The 22,012-nt window shown below is 36.8% G+C and overlaps 1 protein-coding gene and 1 pseudogene across 5 annotated transcripts in view; one reads left to right on the forward strand and one right to left on the reverse strand.

Annotated features, from left to right (window-relative positions):
• The window catches only part of AKAP10 (A-kinase anchoring protein 10), an 85,565-nt gene that overhangs the window by 29,679 nt on the left and 33,874 nt on the right, over positions 1–22,012 (reverse strand). For all 5 annotated transcript variants that reach the window (XM_077892480.1, XM_077892479.1, XM_077892481.1 and 2 more), the window contains 5 exons: positions 10,149–10,247; positions 5,984–6,068; positions 5,041–5,164; positions 3,861–3,997; positions 1,185–1,329 (listed from right to left, as the gene is read on the reverse strand). In XM_077892480.1, the coding sequence (XP_077748606.1) occupies positions 1,185–1,329; positions 3,861–3,997; positions 5,041–5,164; positions 5,984–6,068; positions 10,149–10,247 (590 nt within the window). The remainder of the gene's footprint in view (positions 1–1,184; positions 1,330–3,860; positions 3,998–5,040; positions 5,165–5,983; positions 6,069–10,148; positions 10,248–22,012) is intronic.
• On the forward strand, positions 12,291–12,612 carry LOC144305292 (large ribosomal subunit protein eL37-like; annotated as a pseudogene).

Raw genomic sequence — 22,012 nt, forward strand, 5'->3', positions numbered from 1 at the left:
CAGGTCTTTTTCTCATTTATCTAATTGATAATATTCTTAAAATTAGTCTAAGTTCTTTATATTATACATTATTTTATAAGAAATATTTCCACATTCTGTTTTTCTCTGTATTTTAAGAAGTTTATTTTTTTTTAAAGATTTTATTTATTTATTCATAAGAGAGAGAGAGAGAGGCAGGCAGAGACTCAGGCAGAAGGAGAAGTCCATGCAGGGAGCCCGATGTGGGACTCGATCCCGGGACTCCAGGATCACGCTCTGGGCCAAAGGCAGGCACTAAATCACTGAGCCACCCAGGGATCCCCCAGAAGTTTACATTCTTTATACAATAAAGATTTGGAACTTTTCCTTGGAGATCAGAAAGATTTTAATTTAAATCAGGAAAAAATTTTTTATCCCTGGGCACTAGCTGATACTCTATTTAGTTTGCCATTAGCTTTTTAGTGATTTGATTTTTATATGTAATTTTTCCATGTTCCTGAAATTCAGTTTTTATGTGTGGCATTATTTAATAGCACTTACTGGACCCTTTTTCACCAAGATACACATGACATACATAAGCAACATAACCTCATGGGCTTATCCTGGGCTCTGTGGATTCCTAGTAAGACCTACTCTAGTTTATTTGAAGAATAAGTCATTCATAAATTCTAACACCTTACTATTAATAAGCTATTAGTGATACCCCACAAGTTTTGATACACAAAACTAGTATTCTAACCCCGTTGATAGATACTGATGAATTATTTGGATCATTCCTAAGCTAAATGCCCAATACTGCTAATCTAATTATTTTTGAAAATGTAATAATAACAGCAGTAATAATGGCCATTAACATTCAATGTTTACCATGTGTTAGACATAATGCTAATATAAGAACTTTATACGTCTAACTTCATTATCCTTAAAGTAACTCTTAGGTAAGTATCCACATTATTTCCATTTTATAGATGCGGAAAATGGGCATTAAAGAATTTCAGTATCTGCCTGAGGTCACTCAGCCTATGAAGTTAATTAATACATACCAAGTCAGACTCAAAGCCTCTGCTCTTAATCACTATGCTTCACTGCTTCAATTTTCCCTGTTTTGTTACATTTATTTTTTTTCCTGTGTTAGGTTTTCTGGGTTTTACCCAGAAAGAAGTAAAAACTTCTTGCAGTTTAATATTCTTGAAGTTCTTAGTTACCTTCTCCATGGTTGTCCAGGCCTGACGTAACGGAGTTGTGAAACAGTTAGGGAGTGGCCCACCTTCCCTGCAGATATTGGATTCAATTTCTAATCGTACAACATCATCAAATCCAAGGGGATGTGTGGCTTGGAGGGAGAAGTACCTATGATACAAAGACAGCAAAAATAAAACTAATGTCCTAGCCAGTACAAGCAACTTTTGGTACTGACTCTTTTATGAGGCCACTTGATTCAGCCTGCAGACCTAGGCCTCGAGACCTGGCTCATGCTGGCCATGCTGCAACCTTTATTCCCACAACCCCAAAGGTATCTGAGTCAACTTGCTACCTTCTTATCTCCTTCTATCTTCCTTAGTTCTTGTTTAAGATTTCTTAAGAGTCAGGTTACAGCTGAGACAAAGAAATCAATCAATCACACACATTTGATGGGCACCTATCCTCTGTTTAGCACTTGGGAGATAGAAATAGAGTTAAAAGAGGGTAAGACACAGTTATGCTGGAAAGGGAGCAGAAAAGATCTCTGCATAGAACACCATGAGAACACACCCTATAACCAGGAGGCACAGGTGATATACATGCAGGAATTCAAAATACAGTAATACGGAAAGTGAAGTAGATGGATTTGATGTATTTGGACAGAATAATACAACTTGATGAAGCCTGGGTGTAGAAAGGAAAAGGAGTAACCAAAGACACCTCAAAGATATCTAACTTCTTAAGATATAATGCAAAACTAGTGTTTTTTTGTTTTTGTTTTGCAAACCTAGTGTTTTGGTAAGCTGATTTATAAAGTAGATACAAAAGAAAAGGGGGATTAAAGCAAAATATATATGTATGTTCTCTTCCAAGCATACTAGGGACTTCTAAATCTTGTCTAAGATATAAATGCAGAAAGACTGATGAGGAACGATTGTGACTGTATGTACATAACATACATAAGATACAAAAACAAATTGGGTTGGGGCGCCTGGGTGGCTCAGTCAGTTGAACATCTGACTCTTGATTTTGGCTCAGATCATGATCTCAAGGTTGTGGGATGGAGCCTTAGGATGGGTCCACAATCAGTGGGGAATCTGCCTGATTCTCAACTCTTTCTGTCTCCTCTGCCTCTCCCCTGCCTCACACTCACTCACTCACTCTCTCAAATGGAATAAAAAACAAAACAAAACAAACAAAAAACTAGGATCAGTGCAGTCAAATGTGACACAATGAACTTGACAAAATGACAGCCAGTGGGATGCCATATGGTGATCTTCATTTAAAAATGGCTCCCAACGTGAAAATGGGATCCAGTGGGAAAACAGGGTCTCTGCTCTGGGTGGCTACTGAACTCCAGCCAGGAGCTTACTACTACTGCCACTCTTCTGTTCCAGCATAAAAAAAATATATATGTATTTTTTGTTATTACTCTTTTCTTAACAAATAGTCTCCCATCTTATAACAAATAAGTAAGTTGGTAAATACTCTTCCATGATTCGAATTTTGGGGCACCCCAGACCAAATTTCTAAATGTAAACACTTGCTATTTTAACATCCATGTAACAATGTTCCTTATATAATATTTTCCACAAATAGATTATACAAATAAACACTGGACAAACATTAAGAATTGCATTCCAGCCCAAGTTCTGCCACTAACTTGCCCTGTGACCTTGAGAAATCAATACCTCATTGGGCCTTTGTTTTCTCACCTGCATAATGGGAAAATCAGACTAGATCTCTAATCTGGCTCAATCAGCATCATCTTGGGTATCTTCTAAATATAAAGATTCCTGGGTCATACCTCAAATGTGCTGAATCAGAATCTCTTAGAGAGGAGGGCTGGAAACCTATTTTTAACAAACTCCCAGGTGGTTCTTACGCAGACAGCCCAGCATGAACCTGCAGAGCAATGCTCAGGAACCACTGACCTAGATGCTCTCAGCTCTCTTGCAAACCCTAACATCCCACAGACTTTCCTCTACTGTCAAGTTATCCTCCCAGCAATTGCTTGTAGATACAAATAGCACATGACTTTTCTTAACAGAGTAAGAAAAATTAAATGAATAGAGTAACTCATATCACTCAACTGACCAGATGTTTTCAGTTCTGTTCACTGTAAGATTTTGCCATCTTCTCATTTTCAGTGAAGACCAATGAAAAACACTTATTCACTGAGTATTAACCTGGCTGCGTAGATCTGCATCAGAAAATATGATGCACTCATTCATAGATACTTAAGACCCTTTACAATATATTCTGATTAGTTTCATCTTCCTCCTATATTCCCTACCCAAGTTTTATTTACCCAAACTCAGATTTTCTGAAAGTGCCACATTCCCCTGTTTCTCTGACTTTGCTTGTGCCAATGTCTCTGCCTAGAATGTTCTTTTCCACCTTCTATGGCTAGCAAAATTTAATTCATTACTCAGGATCCAATTCAAATGTTTCTTCTGAGAAACGCTCCCTGAACTCCACCACCACCATCTTTCTTGCCACACACAAACCTCCTGTTCCCCCATCAAAGACATTTATTCTGAGAATCCTAAAACTTTATACACACTGTATGAAAAGCAGATTTATGATACTCCCTATGAGCTCCTTGACAGCAAAGACTGGATTTGTTCATCTTTACTTCCAAAATACACATCAAATACTCAGTATTTGCCAAATGCTGAAAAATCAATAAAACTCACTTGTCATATAAAATCATGGCATCGTTCTGTGCCTCCTGTCCATCATACTGGCCCTTTTTGGCAGCAAGTTGAGACTGGAAGTTATCTGCTGCCAACCAGAACTGTAAGATATTCACTGCATCCTCTTTTTCCATGTACTAGGAAGGAAAAATACAAAAGAAAAGAAAAAAAGATGATAAACAGATTTCTCTAACCATCTCTAATCCATAAGCCCAACCATTAAAAATACAGGACATACACAAAAAACAAAAACAGATCCACTTGTTCAGTTAATGTCAGTCAGCACCTTGCAGTTGCTTTTGAGACTGAAAAGTTTAAAAACCATTGTTGTAGAGGAAAAACTCAAAGAACTAACAAAAAAAAAAAACACCACCCTGCTGGATACAACTTAAGTGAACTGGAATAAGAATCACAGTAAAGATGATCAGTGGGCCCTTGCTGGCTAACATACAAAAAGTAAAGCAACCAGACCGAATCTTTTATATCTGATCATTTCCATCACTCCACGCAGCCACAGTAACCTGAACGAATGTGGACTTAAACTTACGGCAAAGAGAGGGAGTGAGACAGCAAATCAACCAAAAGTTCTATTCCTGGGAGAGGCAGAGGGCAAGTGTGTATAGAAGTTATGCTCTGTGAACCTGGAACCTGGTATATCCACTTCTCTCTACTTAATAGTCATAGTATTTCATTTACCGAAACCTAACAAATATCATCAAGCTAAACTGTGTATAGGCCTCAAAGAGATTAATCTACTCATTGCTTGAGAAATCCTATCAAGTGGCTAAAGTAAAAGCAATGATAGAAGGAAAAAATTTACTACTTTCCTTTCCTCTTCTGAAGTCTGGTCTGCAAATATGTGCGCACTGGAATCAAGTATCAAACCTGTGGTTTTAAAACAGCTCCAGATAATTAAAAATACGCATTCTCCTATAAGCAGAAGTTTAGTTAAATTTTCAAAATTGGTTATTTTACACTGAATTCTCATATTCTCTTTAACCTAATATGCTGTTAAAGTACTCTTGCCATTAGGTGCACAACTTAATAAAATTCTTTCATTCCAGTCGATCTTTTTGGAAATGATTTGGCTCCTCCATGTTATCTTCTATAGGGGGCCCAACACGTCTAGTTTAGAGGCTGGAATGTTCTAACAGAGTGTGAAAGGAAATGCAGACTTTACCTCAGAGAAATAAAAGAGGGCTGACTCACAGAAGAGAATGTCAGCCAGGTAAACAGTTCCACTGGTCAGCACTTCAATCTGGTATTTACAGAAATGGTGACTTCGCAGAAACTCACTAAAGTGCCTGCACATGGACAAAAAGGGAAAATTTGAGGGAACGACCAAGGAAAGAGCTTAACTGGGAAAAATATACTCTCTCTTTCCATTCTGTGCCTATTGTATCTTAGAAGCCTCGGTCACACTACCTCCCTTCCCATGATGTTGTTCCTGGTTCCTACACCTGGAAGGATCTCTCCCACCTCTTAGTGACTTTGTAGTTGCCTCTGTTATGTGACACATGTTACATCATATTACATGTAACCAAAAAACATGCTCTATTTCTCTTAATAGGCTGTAACTTCCTTCAAAGCAGGGACTATATCTAACTGTGCCTTGTGCAGAGCACTCTTTCCATAAATACTAAATGACTCAATATGTAGACTTTTTTTTTAAGGGCATGCAGCAGTAATTAATCTAACAAAAAACAAAAAACAAAAAAACAAACCATGGAGGCAGTTTCAAAAAATTTATGTGGATTTAGTAATACAGCATCCATTAAGCTTAAAGCATGCACTAACAAATTAGGATATCCACCTGAACACATGCATTGTTGAAATGAATAAATTATAATAGTCACACTATAGTTATAATCACCCTCAAATGACTTCAGAATTTTAAAAAATTCTTTTAACTTAGGAAATATGAACAGTAAAAACAAATAAGTGTTTTATTTTTAAGAGTTCATATAATTTACATTTAAGACACCATGAACCAAGGAAGTCTCAGAGTATGCCTATAAGATCCTGTAAACATTCAAAACATTTAAGTCAACAAGATAGTTTGTTTTTAGTTGAATGAACTCACATCCCCAAACCCAAAATGTGAAAGTATGAAATTAACTTACTCTTGCTCCATTGCACTAAAGACTATAGACTGTGCCAAAACAAAACAGTTGGGATCCACCTGTCCATCTTCTCCACAAATCTTTGCTGTAAAAGAAATGGTAAATAAATTTCTACTAAATCCAAACCATACATCTTTGTGAATCAAAGTAGGAAAATAACTGTAGAGGTATATATATCAGAAAGTTTAAGAAAAATACAGGTGAACATATAATCTTGAGGTAGGGAAGATCTTTCCAAGCATATATATATTAAAGTGGAAATCAAAAGATTTAACAACATAAAATTAATTTCTATACATTAACACACCCCCAAAACAAAATACAAAAGGCACATGGGGGGAAAAATTTGCAGCATGACTGACAGTTTACTCTGAATATGGTAAATTATCATTCATGTATCAAGAGCTCCTACAAATAAGTAAGAAATATCCACAAAGAAAAATGAGCAAAGGACATGAAAAGAGTTTATAAAAGAACAAATATAGGGGTGCCTGGCTGGCTCAGTCAGAAGAGGATGCTCACTCAGGATTGTGAGTTCAAGCCCCACACTTGGTGTAGAGATTACTAAAAGAAACAAACTTAAACAAAAATAAATATAAAATGGCCAGTATGAAAAGATATACACGCTCACTAGTAATCAAATAAATATAACAAGTTAGAATAAGAAGGCACCCCACTTTTCGTTTAGTAAACTGGCACAAAATTGTTGTGACAACGCACATGTTTAATCGTTTAACACTACACTGTCTTGCTTGAGCAAAGACATGGGAAAACTGACACTAGTGTTAGTGAGAATATACTGGTATATCCTTTTCTGGAGAGCATTTTGGTACTTTATGGCATAAGCTTTAAAAATATGCATGCCCTTTCAATCAGCAATTCTATTTCTAAGACTGCAACCTAAAGAGTTATGGATTTGTAAAAAGATGTATCTGTAAAAAAGTTCATCAAAATGTTATCTGGTAGAAACATGAAATGTGCTAAAAATAGGAATTACCTAAGTAAAATGCAGGAAATCAGTAAGCTGTTTAGCCAGCTATCAAATATGGCTGAAAAAAACCATTCACCCACAACGGCTAGTTTCACTTTAAGTTCATGACCTTAGTGGGACCTTAATGAAACCCAAGGATCATACTACAGTTTTCTGGTCCATTTCCTCTCATACTCTGCCAGATGACACAAAACAGAACTTCTCCTCTCTCTTTGGACACCTTAACACCTCATCTAATCTCTTTGCTTCTTACTTCGTTAAGAAAATAGAAGGAATCAGAAAATTATTTCCACCACTTACCACCACATCTACCAACTCATCTGCACCACCCCTACCCATGCACTCCGTGTTTGAGCCCTGGATCTCATCCTCTTTTGCCTCAAAACTTCTTTCTCACAGCAACTGTCCCTCTATCTCCTGCATCAAGCTTTCCTTTGCTACTGCCTCATACTCACCAGTTATATATAGTCTATTTGTATGCTCTACGTATATACTTGATTGTATGCTATACTTTATATGCTTGTAACACATCATCACAAAAACAAAACAAAAAGCATTGTACCTTGATTTAACATCCCCTTCCAGCTCATCTTTAGAGCAAAATGCCTCTTCACAGTTGCTCATACTTGTCTCCATTCCACCTCCTAGTCTAAGACTCCTCTGATTAAATTTCTGTCTCCAGTGACCTACTGAAATTAAGATAACCAATGCACCAGTTGTCCACAAGGTTGGCATGTCCATTCCATTTCTAATATTCATCTTACTTAACCTCTCAGCAGGATTTAACACACCTCTGATCACTCCCTGACTCCTAGGAACATTGCTTCCAGAAAGAACTACTCTCCTGAAACATAGATGATATAGCAGAGCCAACTTTATGAGCTGCTACTTCTGTGTTTCCTTTGCTAGTTCTCCCTCAGTCACTAGACTTGTGAATGTTGGGCCTGCCCCAGAACACAGTCCTTAGGCCTCGTCTCTACTCATCATCCTCATTCCAAGGATAATGTTATCCACGGCTTTAAACCCATCTATATGCTGATGACTTCCAAACATATCTTCAACCTAGACCTCTCTCATGAACTCCTAGCACAGATATCCAACTGCTTGACATTCACCATTTGGGTGTCTAAAAACCCACACTCCTGATTTTTCCCATAAGCCATTACCTCCACAATCTTCTTCAACTTATAAATGCAACTCCATTCTCTTACTCAGGTTTTCAAAAAACTGAAGTCATGCTTGATTCCTTTTCCCCCCTTACAACGTTCACTTTCAAACCATCAGCAAATTCTATCAGCTGTACCTTCAAAATATTTTTTAAACTCCACCACTTCAAGGATTTGCAGAAGATGAAGGATGCAGTGGAAGGATAGTTTCTGGGTTATTCTGAATCCCCATGTAAAAAGGAAGTAATCAGACAGCAACACCAGAAACCCATGGATAACATTTACAACAAAACCAGGAAGGTGGAATTTATAGTAACAGCTCACGGGCAGACTTCTTCCAACTGTATGTATTTGAAGTACAGCTGTATTAGAATATTTCAGCTGTAAGAGAATACGGGGTAGGATTCAGAATGAAGCCCAAAGAGAAAAATGACTGGCCTAAAAACACATATGTAATCAACATTTTAATTTTCTCAGATCCCTTAATCACCAAAGGTTACCAACTTATACTTTCAAAGATTTTTTTTCCCTTCATAGGATTATATCATTAATTTGATAAAGTTTAAGAAAAGAAAAAAAAGAATTGAAGTGATATTTCATTTCTAATGCTTATTTGGCTCAAAAATCCCCCCCTTGTGTCCTACGCCAGATAGTCTGGTTAGTCACTGGTACAAACAAATCCTAAAAGGAATCACTAGTCAGCCAATTCCTCAAATAGCCAAATTCTAATCAGTTAGGACACCCTAGTTGTATTATTGTACAGGAAATGTTCGTCTAGGTAAGTCTGGAAGATGGCAATAACAAATTCCCACTACATAGAAAAGCCAATATGAAACGACATTTGCAACAAAACTGGGGAAAACCCCAAATATAAGCAAATGGTGACAAATAACCAGCAGCCACAAAACCTATGTATTATAGGCGTCTGTGTAGGAAAAAGAAAAGGAAAACAATGGGACCAGCATCTGATGAGCCCCAAAAGAGCCAACAGTGGTTCACTGTGAAGTCTGATGGGCCAATTTAAGAAGCACAGCTCAGATATTAAAGGGTTTTACAGTGTCCAATATTGAGCCAGTGCAAAATATCAGTGGTAAAGATTTAAAGAGCCCCATGCTGGGGAGAATCTGCTAGAAGCAGAATAACAAGCTGTATTTTATAAACCACAACTACAAAGTCTCTGTCAAAAAGATACAAAACTCAGTACTAGAACTTGATGGGAATATAAATATTTATTTAATAAAAACAAACCACTTTCATCTGTGATTACAGGTACACCTCAGGTCCTTCTGATACAACATAGTAAAAACTTATAAGTTTTTTATTTTACTATGACCTACAGAGAAATAGATTTATGTTACACAGTACACACAAACGTATATGAATTTTGATGAAAACAATGTCCTGAAATGATGTCTGTTTGTCTTTATTACTGAATCTTTGATATTTCTATTCTAGTCTTTTTTTTTTTTTTTTGGCAGGAAAATGAGGTCGCAAGAGGAGACCGGTCTGAATTTACAGTTTGAAAAACACCACAAACAGCACACTAGTTAATGTGTAGGGATCTATTTCCAAATCCCAACTCTGCCATGTCTGAGTTGTGTTACTTTGGGCAAATGATTTACCCTCTTGTGCTTCCAATTCCTCATTTATAAAATAATAACTGTATATGCTATAAGGTTCTTTAGAAAGTTAGAGTTTATCCATGGAAAGTGCCTACAATGCTGTCTTAGACACAGTAAGTACTCAATAAATGTGTGCTACTATTCTTTTCATGCTGCTGTTGTTAACTGAGTCAAAGTCTAAGAATTTGGTTCCAACATATAACAGAGGAAAATTTTAAGTGAGCTACAGTTGATATAATAAAGTGCTCTGAAAACAGACTAGGAAGGGATACGCTGAATTCCATGTTCATAAAAAAAATCCTCGTGGTTAAGCAAAACAACCCGCACTATTATTATTATTTACTTATTTATTTATTTTTTTTGCCAGAGCTTCAAGCACTGCTTACCTATGATGTCATTTCTCATTGCTTCTGTAATTGGTATTGGTTTAGCAGCATCTGGAGATATATATTTGGTAAAAGTATTCACTGCATCTTGTTCTATACCTGCAAGGGAAGGAGACAACTTCAAAATTCAAAGAGAAATTTGGGAAAGTAATGGACTATAATCATGAACAGCAGGGCTGTTTGCTGTAGGACCAAGCACACACACAAATACATACACATGTATTATAAACATATATAAACAATATATTTAGGACAAAAAAAGGCTCTAGCATGTTACATTTTTACTCTTTGTGGAACACAGTTATATGTGAATTCCCTCCACTACACCTCATCTAAACTAAGAAGCTCCTTAAACAGTAATTATTTCTGCATGTTCTCTTTCCATGTCTCCTCTCCAAAGTCTCAATCTAATGGACTTGCACAGCAATATAAGAGCAAGGGCTCAAAAATTATTTATAAATCTACAATCAATTAAAATATTTTACAAAATGATTTCACGTTCATAAATATATCTGTTAACTTTCAACAACCTTAGAAAGTTAAAACAACAAATCTCGAACTTTTTAGTCTCAGGACTTCTTTGCAACCCTAATAAAAGAGCTTTTGTTAAATCTGAATTTTATCTATAGATATTAAGATATTAGAAATTAAAAAAAAAAACAAGAAAAATGGCTGATTCTGTTAAAATTAACAATATCAAATCTTCCTTAACATAAACAACATGTTTTAGGAAAAAAAAAAAAACTATTTTCCAAACTGAAAAAGAATTAGCAAGAAGAGGGCATTATTTTACATTTTTGCAACGCTGTTTGTCTTGATAGGAAACTGCTATATTTTCATATCTGCTTTGGCATTCAATCTGCTATGCTATTTTGTGTTGGCTGAAGTTTATTTTGATATGGTGATGTAATAATAAATACACACACACACACACACACACACACAGTCTTCATCCTGGTTCCTGGTACAGAGCTTCTAAAACCCTGGAGATCCCTGAATATTAAGGGTAAGAAGAGCATATTTTGTTATTCATAAGTCCCTTTCAACCACAGGAAAGTTTATGGTAATGACTTGCAGAACAGAGCTGGTTGCCGAAGGAACAAACCAGGTGATTACAGCATTGGAACTTTCAGCTCTACTCCCCAACTCTAAGGAGGGAAGAAGAGCTGGGGATCCAGTTAATCACCAATGGCCAATAATTTAACCAATCATGCCCATGTTATAGAACCATAAAACCCCTGAATGAAGTAGTTCAGAGAGCTTCCCGGTTGGTGAATGCAACCATGTGCTGGAAGGATGGCATACCTCAACCCACAAAGACTGAGGCTTCTGCACTTGGGATCCCTCTTGACCTTGCCCTCTGCATCTCTTTACTTGGTGGTTCATTTGTATGTTTTATAATGTGCTTTATAATAAAACAGTAAATATAAGTAAAGTGTTTCCCTAAACTCTGTGAACTAATATAAGATTACTGAATACAAGGAGAAGTTATGGAAACCCTGGATTTATAGCTGGTTGGCCAGAAGTACATGTGATAACTTGAGACTTGCAGCTGGCATCTAAAGTAGGGGGCAATCTTGTGGACTGAGCCCTTAACCTGTGAGGTCTGTGCTAACTTGGGGAGTTAGTGCCAGAATGAATTAAACTGTAGAACCCCAAGTTACAGAGAATTGGAGAACTACTTCGTGTGGAAAACCCACACATTTGGTGTCAGAAGTGTTGTGAATAGAGAAATGGTTTTATCTATATATTTTTTAAAATTTATTTATGATAGTCACAGAGAGAGAGAGAGAGAGAGAGAGAGAGGCAAAGACATAGGCAGAGCGAGAAGCAGGCTCCATGCACCGGTAGCCCGACGTGGGATTCGATCCTGGGTCTCCAGGATCGCACCCTGGGCCAAAGGCAGGCGCTAAACTGCTGCGCCACCCAGGGATCCCTGGTTTTATCTATATTAAGAAAATCTGGCCTCAGATATGCAGAGATGGGAAAAGGGAGTATTTTAACAGCTTTTTAAAATCACTGTGAATATACTCTTCTTTGATATTACACCAAAATTTGACAAATGGCAGTTTCTTAAAGGTTAGTTAGAATGTGGGAAGTGGACCTCCTCTTCCAGTCTCTTTGGGGTCTGGCACAGAAACAAGATGACGAAGGGGATGTCACTGTTCAGAAAGCGTTGCAATAAGATGCACACGTTGTGCCACCACTGTGGCTCTAAGGCCTACCACCTTCAAAAGTCCACCTGTGGCAAGTGTGGCTACCCTGCCAAGTGGAAGAGAAAGTGTAACTGGAGAGCCAAGGCTAAAAGACAAAATACCACTGGGACCGGTCGAATGAGGCACCTAAAATCGTATACAGCAGATTCAGGCATGGATTCCGTGAAGGAACAACACCTAAGCCCAAGAGGGCAGCTGCCGCAGCATCCAGTTCATCTTAAGGATTTCAATGATTAGTCAAAATAAACGTTCTGGTTTAAAAAAAAAAAAAAAAAAAAAAAGAATGTGGGAAGTGCAAGCCAGATCAGTGAACTTATCGGTTACATTAAAATCCAGTGGTATATCTCCCCCTTTAGTAAGTAGATCTTTACATTCATGATTTTATGACATCATGTATTTTTTAATATTTTGGAAAATACTGGTTCACTGACTTATGCAGACCTTCCAAATGTTGATACACTACATCAGAGAATGTAAAAAAAAGAAATCGCATCATTAATATCACCAATCATCTTATCAGAACACACTTAAAAAAAAAAAGATTTATTTATTTACTTGAGAGAGAGCAAGCATGAGAGGGGAGGAGGGACAGAGAGGCACAGCAGACAAGACCTGAGCCCAAGGCAGACGCTTAACTGACTGAGCTACCTAGGTGCTCCAGAATACTCTTTAAAGTTGTCAAAGCACAGGGTACTGGTAAATACCAGTTTTTCAAAATTCTAATTTTCACTTTAAAAGCTTACATTTTACCAAGGGCAACAAATACTATCAGCTGTTTTCCTTGAAATGACAAGCTCACTTCATTCATTTCCAAGAAAACATCTGGCAATTCCCAAGCCACAGTCATTCTTTGGAGTAAAAATGGTATTCCATTTAAAAAAAGAGCTAATTGAGGGGCACCTGGGTGGTTTAGTTGGTTGAGTGTCTGACTCTTGATTTCAGCTCAGGTCATGATCTCAGGGTCATGAGACTGAGCCCTGCATTGGGCCCTGTGCTCAGTGTGGAATCTGCTTCAGATTCTCTCTTGCTCTCCCTCCCATGCATTTTCACTCTCATATAAATAAATAAAATCTTAAAAAAAAAAAGTAGTTAATTGAGTTCACAAAAACAATCAAATATGCATGTACTTTTCCTTAAAACAAGTAGTATGCTTGTTTATGCGTACTTCCCAATTCACCATACATATTAAAAAAATTATATACCTATGCTGTGATGAGCACTGGGTGTCTTTCAGAAGTAGTGATCACTAAACTGACATCTGAAAATAATATTACATTGTATGTTAACTAACTGAACTTTAAATAAAAAACTCAATAAAATAAAAACATTTAAAAAAATTTATATCTTTTTAAAAAATATTTTATTTATTTATTCATGAGAGACACACAGAGAGAGAGGCAGAGACACAGGCAAAGGGAGAAGCAGGCTCCATGCAGGGAGCCCAATGTGGGACTTGATCCCTGGACTCCAGGATCCCGCCCTGGGCCAAAGACAGGTGCTCAACTGCTGAGTCACCCAGGCGTCCCCCAATTTTTTTTTTTTAAAGAACAGATTATTATCCCTATTTTTATAGAAAAATACTTATGTGCAAAAGAATAAAATGAACTATTTGAGTTAATAAAGTGCTGGAGAGAGGATGGGGCCAACGAGAAGCAAAACAGTTTTTGATGTGACTGAAGATGTTATCAGCTTAAAACAGATTGCTGTAAAAGTCTTTTATGTACGTCCCATGGTGACCACAACAAAAATGCCTATGGAAGATATGCAAAAGAATGAGAAAGGAATCAAAGCATGTCACTACATGAAAACAAGGAAATACAAAGGAAGACAGCAAGAGAGGAAAAGAAGTAAAAAGGCCTAGAAGCCACTCAGAAAAACAATGAGCAAGATGGCAACATAAATCCTGCTCTATCAATAATAACTTTAAATGTGAATGAATTAAATTGCCCAAAAGACACAGAGACTGAATGTATTTTTAAAATAAAAAGAAATCAAGATCCTACTACATGATGCCTATAAGAGACTCAATTTAGATTTAAGGACACACAAAGGCTGAAAGTGAAGGGATGGAAAAAGATATTCCATGCAAACAGTAACAAAAAGAGCAGAGAGAAGGGGACTAACCTTGTCAAAAGGGGACTAACTTTAAGTCAAAAACTGTCACAAGAGACAATGATAAAAGGGTCAATCTACCAAGAAGATATAACAATTATATATACCGCAACATTAGAGCCTCTAAATATACAAACACTGACAGAAGTGAAGGAAGAAATAAACAGCAAGACAGTAACAGACTTCAATGCCCCATTTTCAGTAATGGATATAGAACATCCGGACAGAAAATCTGGAAGGAAACAGAGGACTCAACACCACAGACCAAATGGACCTAACAGACTTTTATAGAACATTCCATCCTACAGCAGCAGAATAGAATACACATTCAAATCATTCTCTAGGACAAATCACATGTTAGGTCACAAAACAGGTCTTAAATTTAATAAGACAGAAATCATATCAAGTATCTTTCCCAACCACAATGGAATAAACCCAGAAATCAAAAGCAAAAAGAAAACTGGAAAACTAAGAAATATGTGGAAATTAAACAATACATTCTTGAACAACCAATGAGTTGAAAAAGAAATTGAAAAGGAAGTTTAAAATATGTCTCGAGACAAATGAAAACACAACATATCACAATCTTACGGGATACACTAAAACCAGTATCAAGAGGGACACGTATAGCTATAAATGCTTACATCAAGAAAGCAGAAAAATCTCACAGAACCTAACTTTACACAAGAAACTAGAAATAACAAATTAAGCCCAAGTCAGAAGGAATAACAATTAGAGCAGAATTAAATACAGAATAGAAAAAAACAGAAAAATATATGCAAAATTTGGTTCTTCAAAAAGATCAACAAAATTGACCCAACTTTAGCTAGACTAAAATAGACAACTCAAACAAAATAAAAAATAAAAGAGGATATTACAACTGATGCCACAGAGCTAAAAGTTTCATAAGACACTATTAGAACACCTACTAAGACTGAATCACCAAGAAACAGAAATTGAACACATCTATAATTTGTAAGGAGACTGAATCAGTAATTAAAAATCCTTCTAACAAAGAAAAGCCCATAGCAGAAAGCAGAAAAGCAAATGGCTTCACTGGAGAATTCTACCAAACATTTAAAGAAAAATTAACAATAATCCTTCTCAAATTTGTCCCCCCAAAATGAAAAAGGAACACTTCCAAACTCATTTTATGAGGCCAGCCATTATTCTAATACCAAAGCCAAACAAAGATACTATAAAGCAAACTACAGTACAATATCCCTGATGAACACAGATGCAAAAATTCTCAACAAAACACTAGCAAACAGAATTCAACAGTACCTGAAAAGCATCACACACCATGACCAAGTGGAATTCATCCCTGGAGTGCGAGGATATGGTTTAACATATAAAAATCAACTACAGTGATACACCACATCAACTGAAGTGTAACTATCATACGATCAATTCAACAGATGTAGGAAAAGTATTTGACAAATTCAACACTCCTTCATGATTTAAAACTCTCAACATGCTAGGAACAAAAGGAAATTACCTCGACGTAATAAAAGCCATAAACAAAAAACTAACAGCTAACATCATATTCAATCATGAAAAACTGAAAGCTTTTCTTCTTCTAATATTAGGAACAAGGGAAGGATGCCCACTTTTAACACCTCTATTCAACACAGTACTAGAAATCTAACCAAGGCTATTAGGATAGGGAGGATAAAAAGTATCCACATGGGAAAGAAAGCAGTTAAATTATCTCTATTTGCAGATAACTCTATTTTACATGTAGGAAACCCTGACAACTCCACAAAAAACTGATAGATGAATTCAGTTACAGGATATAAAATCAACATACAAAAATTAGTTGGATTTCTATATACTAACAATGAAATATACTTGCCAAAAAGGAAATTAAGCAAGCAATCCCATTTGTAATAACATAACAAAGAATAAAATACTTAGAAATAAACTTAACCAAGGAAGTAAAAGATTTATACACTTAAAACTGTAACACTGCTGAAAGAGATTAAAGAGAGCACAAATAAATGGAAAAACATCCTGTGTTCGTGAAATGGAAGACTTAATACTGGTAAGATGTCACTATCTATTTATTTATTTATGAGAGACACACAGAGAGAGGTAGAGACATAGGCAGAGTGGGAAGCAGGTCCCCCACTCACCCTCCCCCCGCCTCCCTGCAGGGAGCCCAATGCAGGACTCTAAGCAGACCAGGGATCACACCCTGAGCCAAAGGCAGATGTTCAACCGCTGAGCCACCCAGGTGTCCCAAGATGTCACTATCTAAAGTGATCTATAGACTTAACATATCCCTATCAAAATATTAGTGGTATTTTTCACAGGAATAGAAAAAAAAAAAATACCTTAAATTCACAAGGAACCACAAAGGACCTGAATAGCCAAAACAACCTTGAGAAAGAACAAAGCCAGAGGTAACATCTTTCCTGATTTCAAAATATATTATAAAGCTACAAAAACGGAAACAGTATGGTACTGGCATAAGGGCAGATATACAAACCAAAAGGACAGAACCACAAGGAAATATCATCTCATACCTCTAAGGATGACCATTACCAAAACAAAAGTTAACAAGTGTTAGTGAGATGTGGAGAAATTGGACTCCTTGTACACTGTTGGGTAGGAATGTAAAACGGTGTGACTACAATGGAAAACAATATGGAAACTCCTCAGAAAATTAAACATCTTAATAAATTAATAAATGAAACACTTTAAATCAATAAATACTGGGCTAAACTAAATGCTTTGGTCCAATTTCTAAAATATTTTGTTAACAAAAGAACATAGAAATGCTTAAAATATCTGCTTTGCTTTTTAAAGCATACCTTTTGGAAACCTGTGAGGCCAGATTACTGGAAATAAAGAACTTTCCTTCAATTACTTGAATGATGCTCAAAATTCCATTTACTCATTTTAGTATTTCACTAAGAAGTTTTAAAATTTTCAAATGGCTAGGACGTGTCTTTTAACTGCAACTAATCCTTAACCACAACAAACCCCAAAATACAAAATACCAACCAACTCCATGAGATGATACACATATATCCAGAACTTTACCAAGACTTTTGAGTAACCAAGATACAAGAGTATTTCATTAAAATGGATATATTTTAGTCACCAATTTTATTTAAAGATTTTATTTATTCATTCATGAGAGGCATGGAGACAGAGGCAGAGATATAGGCAGAGGGAGAAGCAGGCTCCCTGCAGGGGGCCCAATGCGAGACTTGATCCCAGGACCCCAGGATCATGACCTGAGCCAAAGGCAGCTCAACCACTAAGTCACCCAGGTGCCCTCCTTTAATCACCGATTTTAAAGACAAAGCTGTGATTAGCAGATTTAAACACGAACAATGAAGTACAAAAGATAAACATGTAAATAAATAAATTCTTGGGGCTCCTGGATGGCTCAGCTGGTTAAGCGTCTGACTTGGATTTTCAGCTCAGGTCATGATCTCAGGGTCGTGAGATCAAGCCTCGCTTTGGGCTCTATGCTCAGCGGGAAGTCTGCTTAAGATTTTCTCCTTCTGCCCCCATTCCCACCCCAGTGTACTCACAACTCCCTCTCAGTCTCAAAATAAATAAATCTTAAAAAGAAAAAAAAAAAAAAGAAAAATTCTTCAGACTATAAACTTCACTCAATGGACAAAAATTTTCCTGAATGTCCAGTCTGTGACTATTTATTTCTGAGTCCTTGGTGTCCAGTATGGTACCTGGCATTACATAATAGGCACATAATAAATATCCGTTGAAAGAATAAACATCACAAACATTGGCTGAAAGAATTTACTTGATAAGGTCACACATTTTTTTCCTAGCATTTTAAATTAGCAGCATCTTTATGAAGAAATTTGAAGTCAGGAATCCTTTTTAGTCAGAGGGAAGAGGTCTTGTGATAAAATGGCTTAAAGCAGAGAAGAAAATCAAGACAAGTGGGACTTCAACACAAGGAACACGCAAGCCTATTCCTAAAAGACTGCATTAGTCACTCAAAGTGGCTATTAAAGGAGAACATGTATCAACAAAATGAGAAATTAACACACTTATTAATGTCAGCTAAGAAGAATTTATTTTGTTAACCTCCACCTCTTTGCATAAAGATCCTCAAACCAACTTAGTATCTATTTACATGGAAGTACAAAATACCAGTATATCCTAAAAAGGTTATGCAGGAAGAAATTACACATTAATTCTGAGTTCTTAATCTTTATTTACAAAATCAACAGGCCATTAAAAATTCCCTCTTTTGGGGATCCCTGGGTGGCGCAGCGGTTTAGCGCCTGCCTTTGACCCAGGATCGAATCCCACGTCGGGCTCCCGGTGCATGGAGCCTGCTTCTCCCTCTGCCTGTGTCTCTGCCTCTCTCTTTCTCTCTGTGTGACTATCATAAATAAATAAAAATTAAAAAAAAAAATTCCCTCTTTTGGTAAAAGAAGTTTTAAGGGCATATTAAGAAAGCCCTAGGCCACCTAAGAGTGATATTAGGCAAATACAAAAAGAAGGTTTTTTACAAGAAAGTTTCCACTCAAAAAAAAAAAAAAAAAAGAAAGAAAGTTTCCACTCTATGAAAAATGAGAGCTGGAATCAGAAACAGGAGAGTAGGCATTTCTATGCTCCAGAAAACTTCTAAATACAAATATGAGGTGCTGACACAGGGCTACAAACTGTAGCTCAAGAGGTTTTAATGCAATGAAAATAATTATAATAGGAACCAGAGAAGCAAGTGTTAAACCACTATCTTCCCTAATGTATTTGCTTTCAAGGAGAAAATAGAAAATCCATATTCTATGACTTGATTTGAAATTCTAAGGAGTAGGTCAAGATGAAATAAGCACACTCCACCCTATCTCTCCCACAGAATGCAACTACAAACACCAGACGAACTTATCTGAGGACCTGGAAAAGTAAATGGTAGCAGGCAGATAGAGAAAGGAAACCAGAACTTGAAGTACCATCATACTACAGGCAAGTTTCCCCACTTTCTGTTCCTCCAGTATCTCCTAGCCTGGACTCAAAAGCCAACACTGTACAGCCAGATGCTCAAAGGAAAAGCTCCAGACAAGCCCTCTATTTCTGGTCTAAGGAGCAGAAGGCGATGCCTATGGATAACAGAGAGTGAGGGAACCATCCTGGGCTTTTTTGTTTTATCCCTTTCACTCTAGTTTTGGTCCCCAAGTAATACCAGCCTACCAACAGTGGCAATGGCAGGAGCACTCTGGCAGGCTCCAAAATCCCTGTACTTTGACGGAGAAACTGTAGTCCCAAGAGGAAGAGGAGAATCCCTTTTTCTCTTATCCTCTGTCTTCTTGCTGCTTGGAAAGTAAAGCTCCAACTTTTTAGCCCAACAACAAGGAAGATGGGCTCCCCTTGGAACCAGAAGCTGTTAGGGAGACTGTAGAAAGGAGGGAGGTTCGTGAAAAGCTTATCAAGTTGTGTGTGTGTTTCTGGGCTCACACGTGAGCTGAGCATACATGGATTTGACTGTAAGAGCATACCAAAGGGTCTGAGACCTAAACTATGACCTTTTCACTTGTCAGACCTTGTCAGGTCCCAGACTGGATACCAACAGGTACATATACAAGTAAAATCCAAAAAAATGAACAGACTCTGGAACCACAGCCTACAGAGTGCTAGTTGAAACTTGTAGCCTGAACCTAACCTAACAGGATTTAAACATGACTCAGAATTATGTAAGTCAAATTGTCCATAATACAATCCAAAATTAACTGCCATACAAAACCCTAGAAAACTGCATTATCTCACAAAGGAAAAGACAAGCAAGATGATATGGATGCTGGAATTATAGAACATAGATTTTTTTAAATTTTGTTTTGCTTTTTAAAGAAGCAATTATAGGGGCGCCTAGTGGCTCAGTCAGTTAGGCATCTGGCTCTTGATTTCAGCTCAGGTCATGATCTCAGGGAAATGGGACTGAGCCCCGCATTGGGCTCTGTGATGAATGTGGAGCCTGCTTGAGGTTCTTTCACTCCCTTTCTTTCTGCCCCTCCCTTCTCCCCACTTGTGTTCTCTCTCTCTTAAAAAAGAAAAAAAAGGTATTATAACCATGTTCCAAGAAAAGTCAAATACTCTTGAAACAAATGGAAACCTTAGAACCAAAAAATAATACAAACTTAAAATCACTGTAAAGACTCAAAGAACAACGAAATGACAGAGGAAAGAATCGGTGAATCCAGAGGTAATACAAATAGAAATTTTCCAAGCTCAACAACAGGAAAAAAAAAAAAAAAAATAGAAAAAAGTACAGCACCTCAAGGACCTGCAGAACAATAACAAGGGTAAAACATCTGGGTCATTAAATCCCCATGAAAAAAAGGAAAAAACTACAGTGACAAAAAAAAAATGTGAAAAACAATGGCTAAAAACTTCCTCCCAACCAGCAAAAAAACCCAAACTTTTAAAATCAAGAAGCTCAGTGAACCTCAAATAAGAAGAAACTCAAAGAAATCCATACCCAAACACTATAACCAAATTGCTGAACATTAAAGACAGGGAAGTATCTCTAAAGCAGCTATAAAAAGATGCTAAATAGAGAGTAATGATGATTCTAAGACTGCAGACTTCTACCAAAAACCAGATAGGTCAGAGGCAGTGAAACACCACTTTCAAACTGGTAAAAGAAAATAACTGTCAACTTAGAATGCTCTATCAAGCAAAAAATTACTTCAATCTAAGGAGATTCTCAGATGGAAAACAGCGAGAAAATTCTCCAACAGCAGACCTACTCTAAAAGAAATGCTAAAAGAATTCTTGAAACAGCGGTAAAATGGTAACAGAAATAATAACTGAATTTTCAGGGATGAAGAACTGCAACAGATACAGCAAATATCTGGTTTAAATGTAATCGACAATTTTTCTTTTAAGTTCTTTAAACTGTGTACAACAGTTGAAGGCCAAAGTCCTAACATTGTATGATAGGGTTTTCAACAAAAGTAGATGACAACTACATCATGTGAGTGAGGAGAAGGGACCTTAGGTGGTACGCTCTACATCCCACTTAACATGATAAAATACTAATTTTAAGTAGACTGTGTATGTAGGTATGTATGTATATGTACGTATGTTGTAATCCCTAGAGAAACCATTAAAAATCTATATACAAAGAGATATAATCAAGAACTCATAAATTCTTTAAAAAAATCCAAAAGAAAGAAGAGAATAGGAAATCAAAGGATGTAAAATAGAAGAAGCAGCAAACAAAAAAATAAAACAGGACACCTAAATCCGAATACATCAATAATTACACTTAATATCACTACATAGGAGTTATGTTAACAAGTATCAGTAATTACATTTACAAATTACATTGTAAATAATATTGTAATTAATTACACAATACAAATAACTACATTTAAAAAATTTTATCAACAAAAAAACCAGATCGTGGGATGCCTGGGTGGCTCAGCAGTTGAGCATCTGTTTACCTTTGGCTCAGGGCGTGATCCCAGTTCGGGGATTGAATCCCACATCAGGCTCCCTGTGAGGAGCCTGCTTCTCCCTCTGCCTATGTCTCTGCCTCTCTCTGTG

This window comes from Canis aureus, chromosome 3 (genome assembly GCF_053574225.1).
Source record: "Canis aureus isolate CA01 chromosome 3, VMU_Caureus_v.1.0, whole genome shotgun sequence".
Classification (NCBI taxonomy): domain Eukaryota; kingdom Metazoa; phylum Chordata; class Mammalia; order Carnivora; family Canidae; genus Canis; species Canis aureus.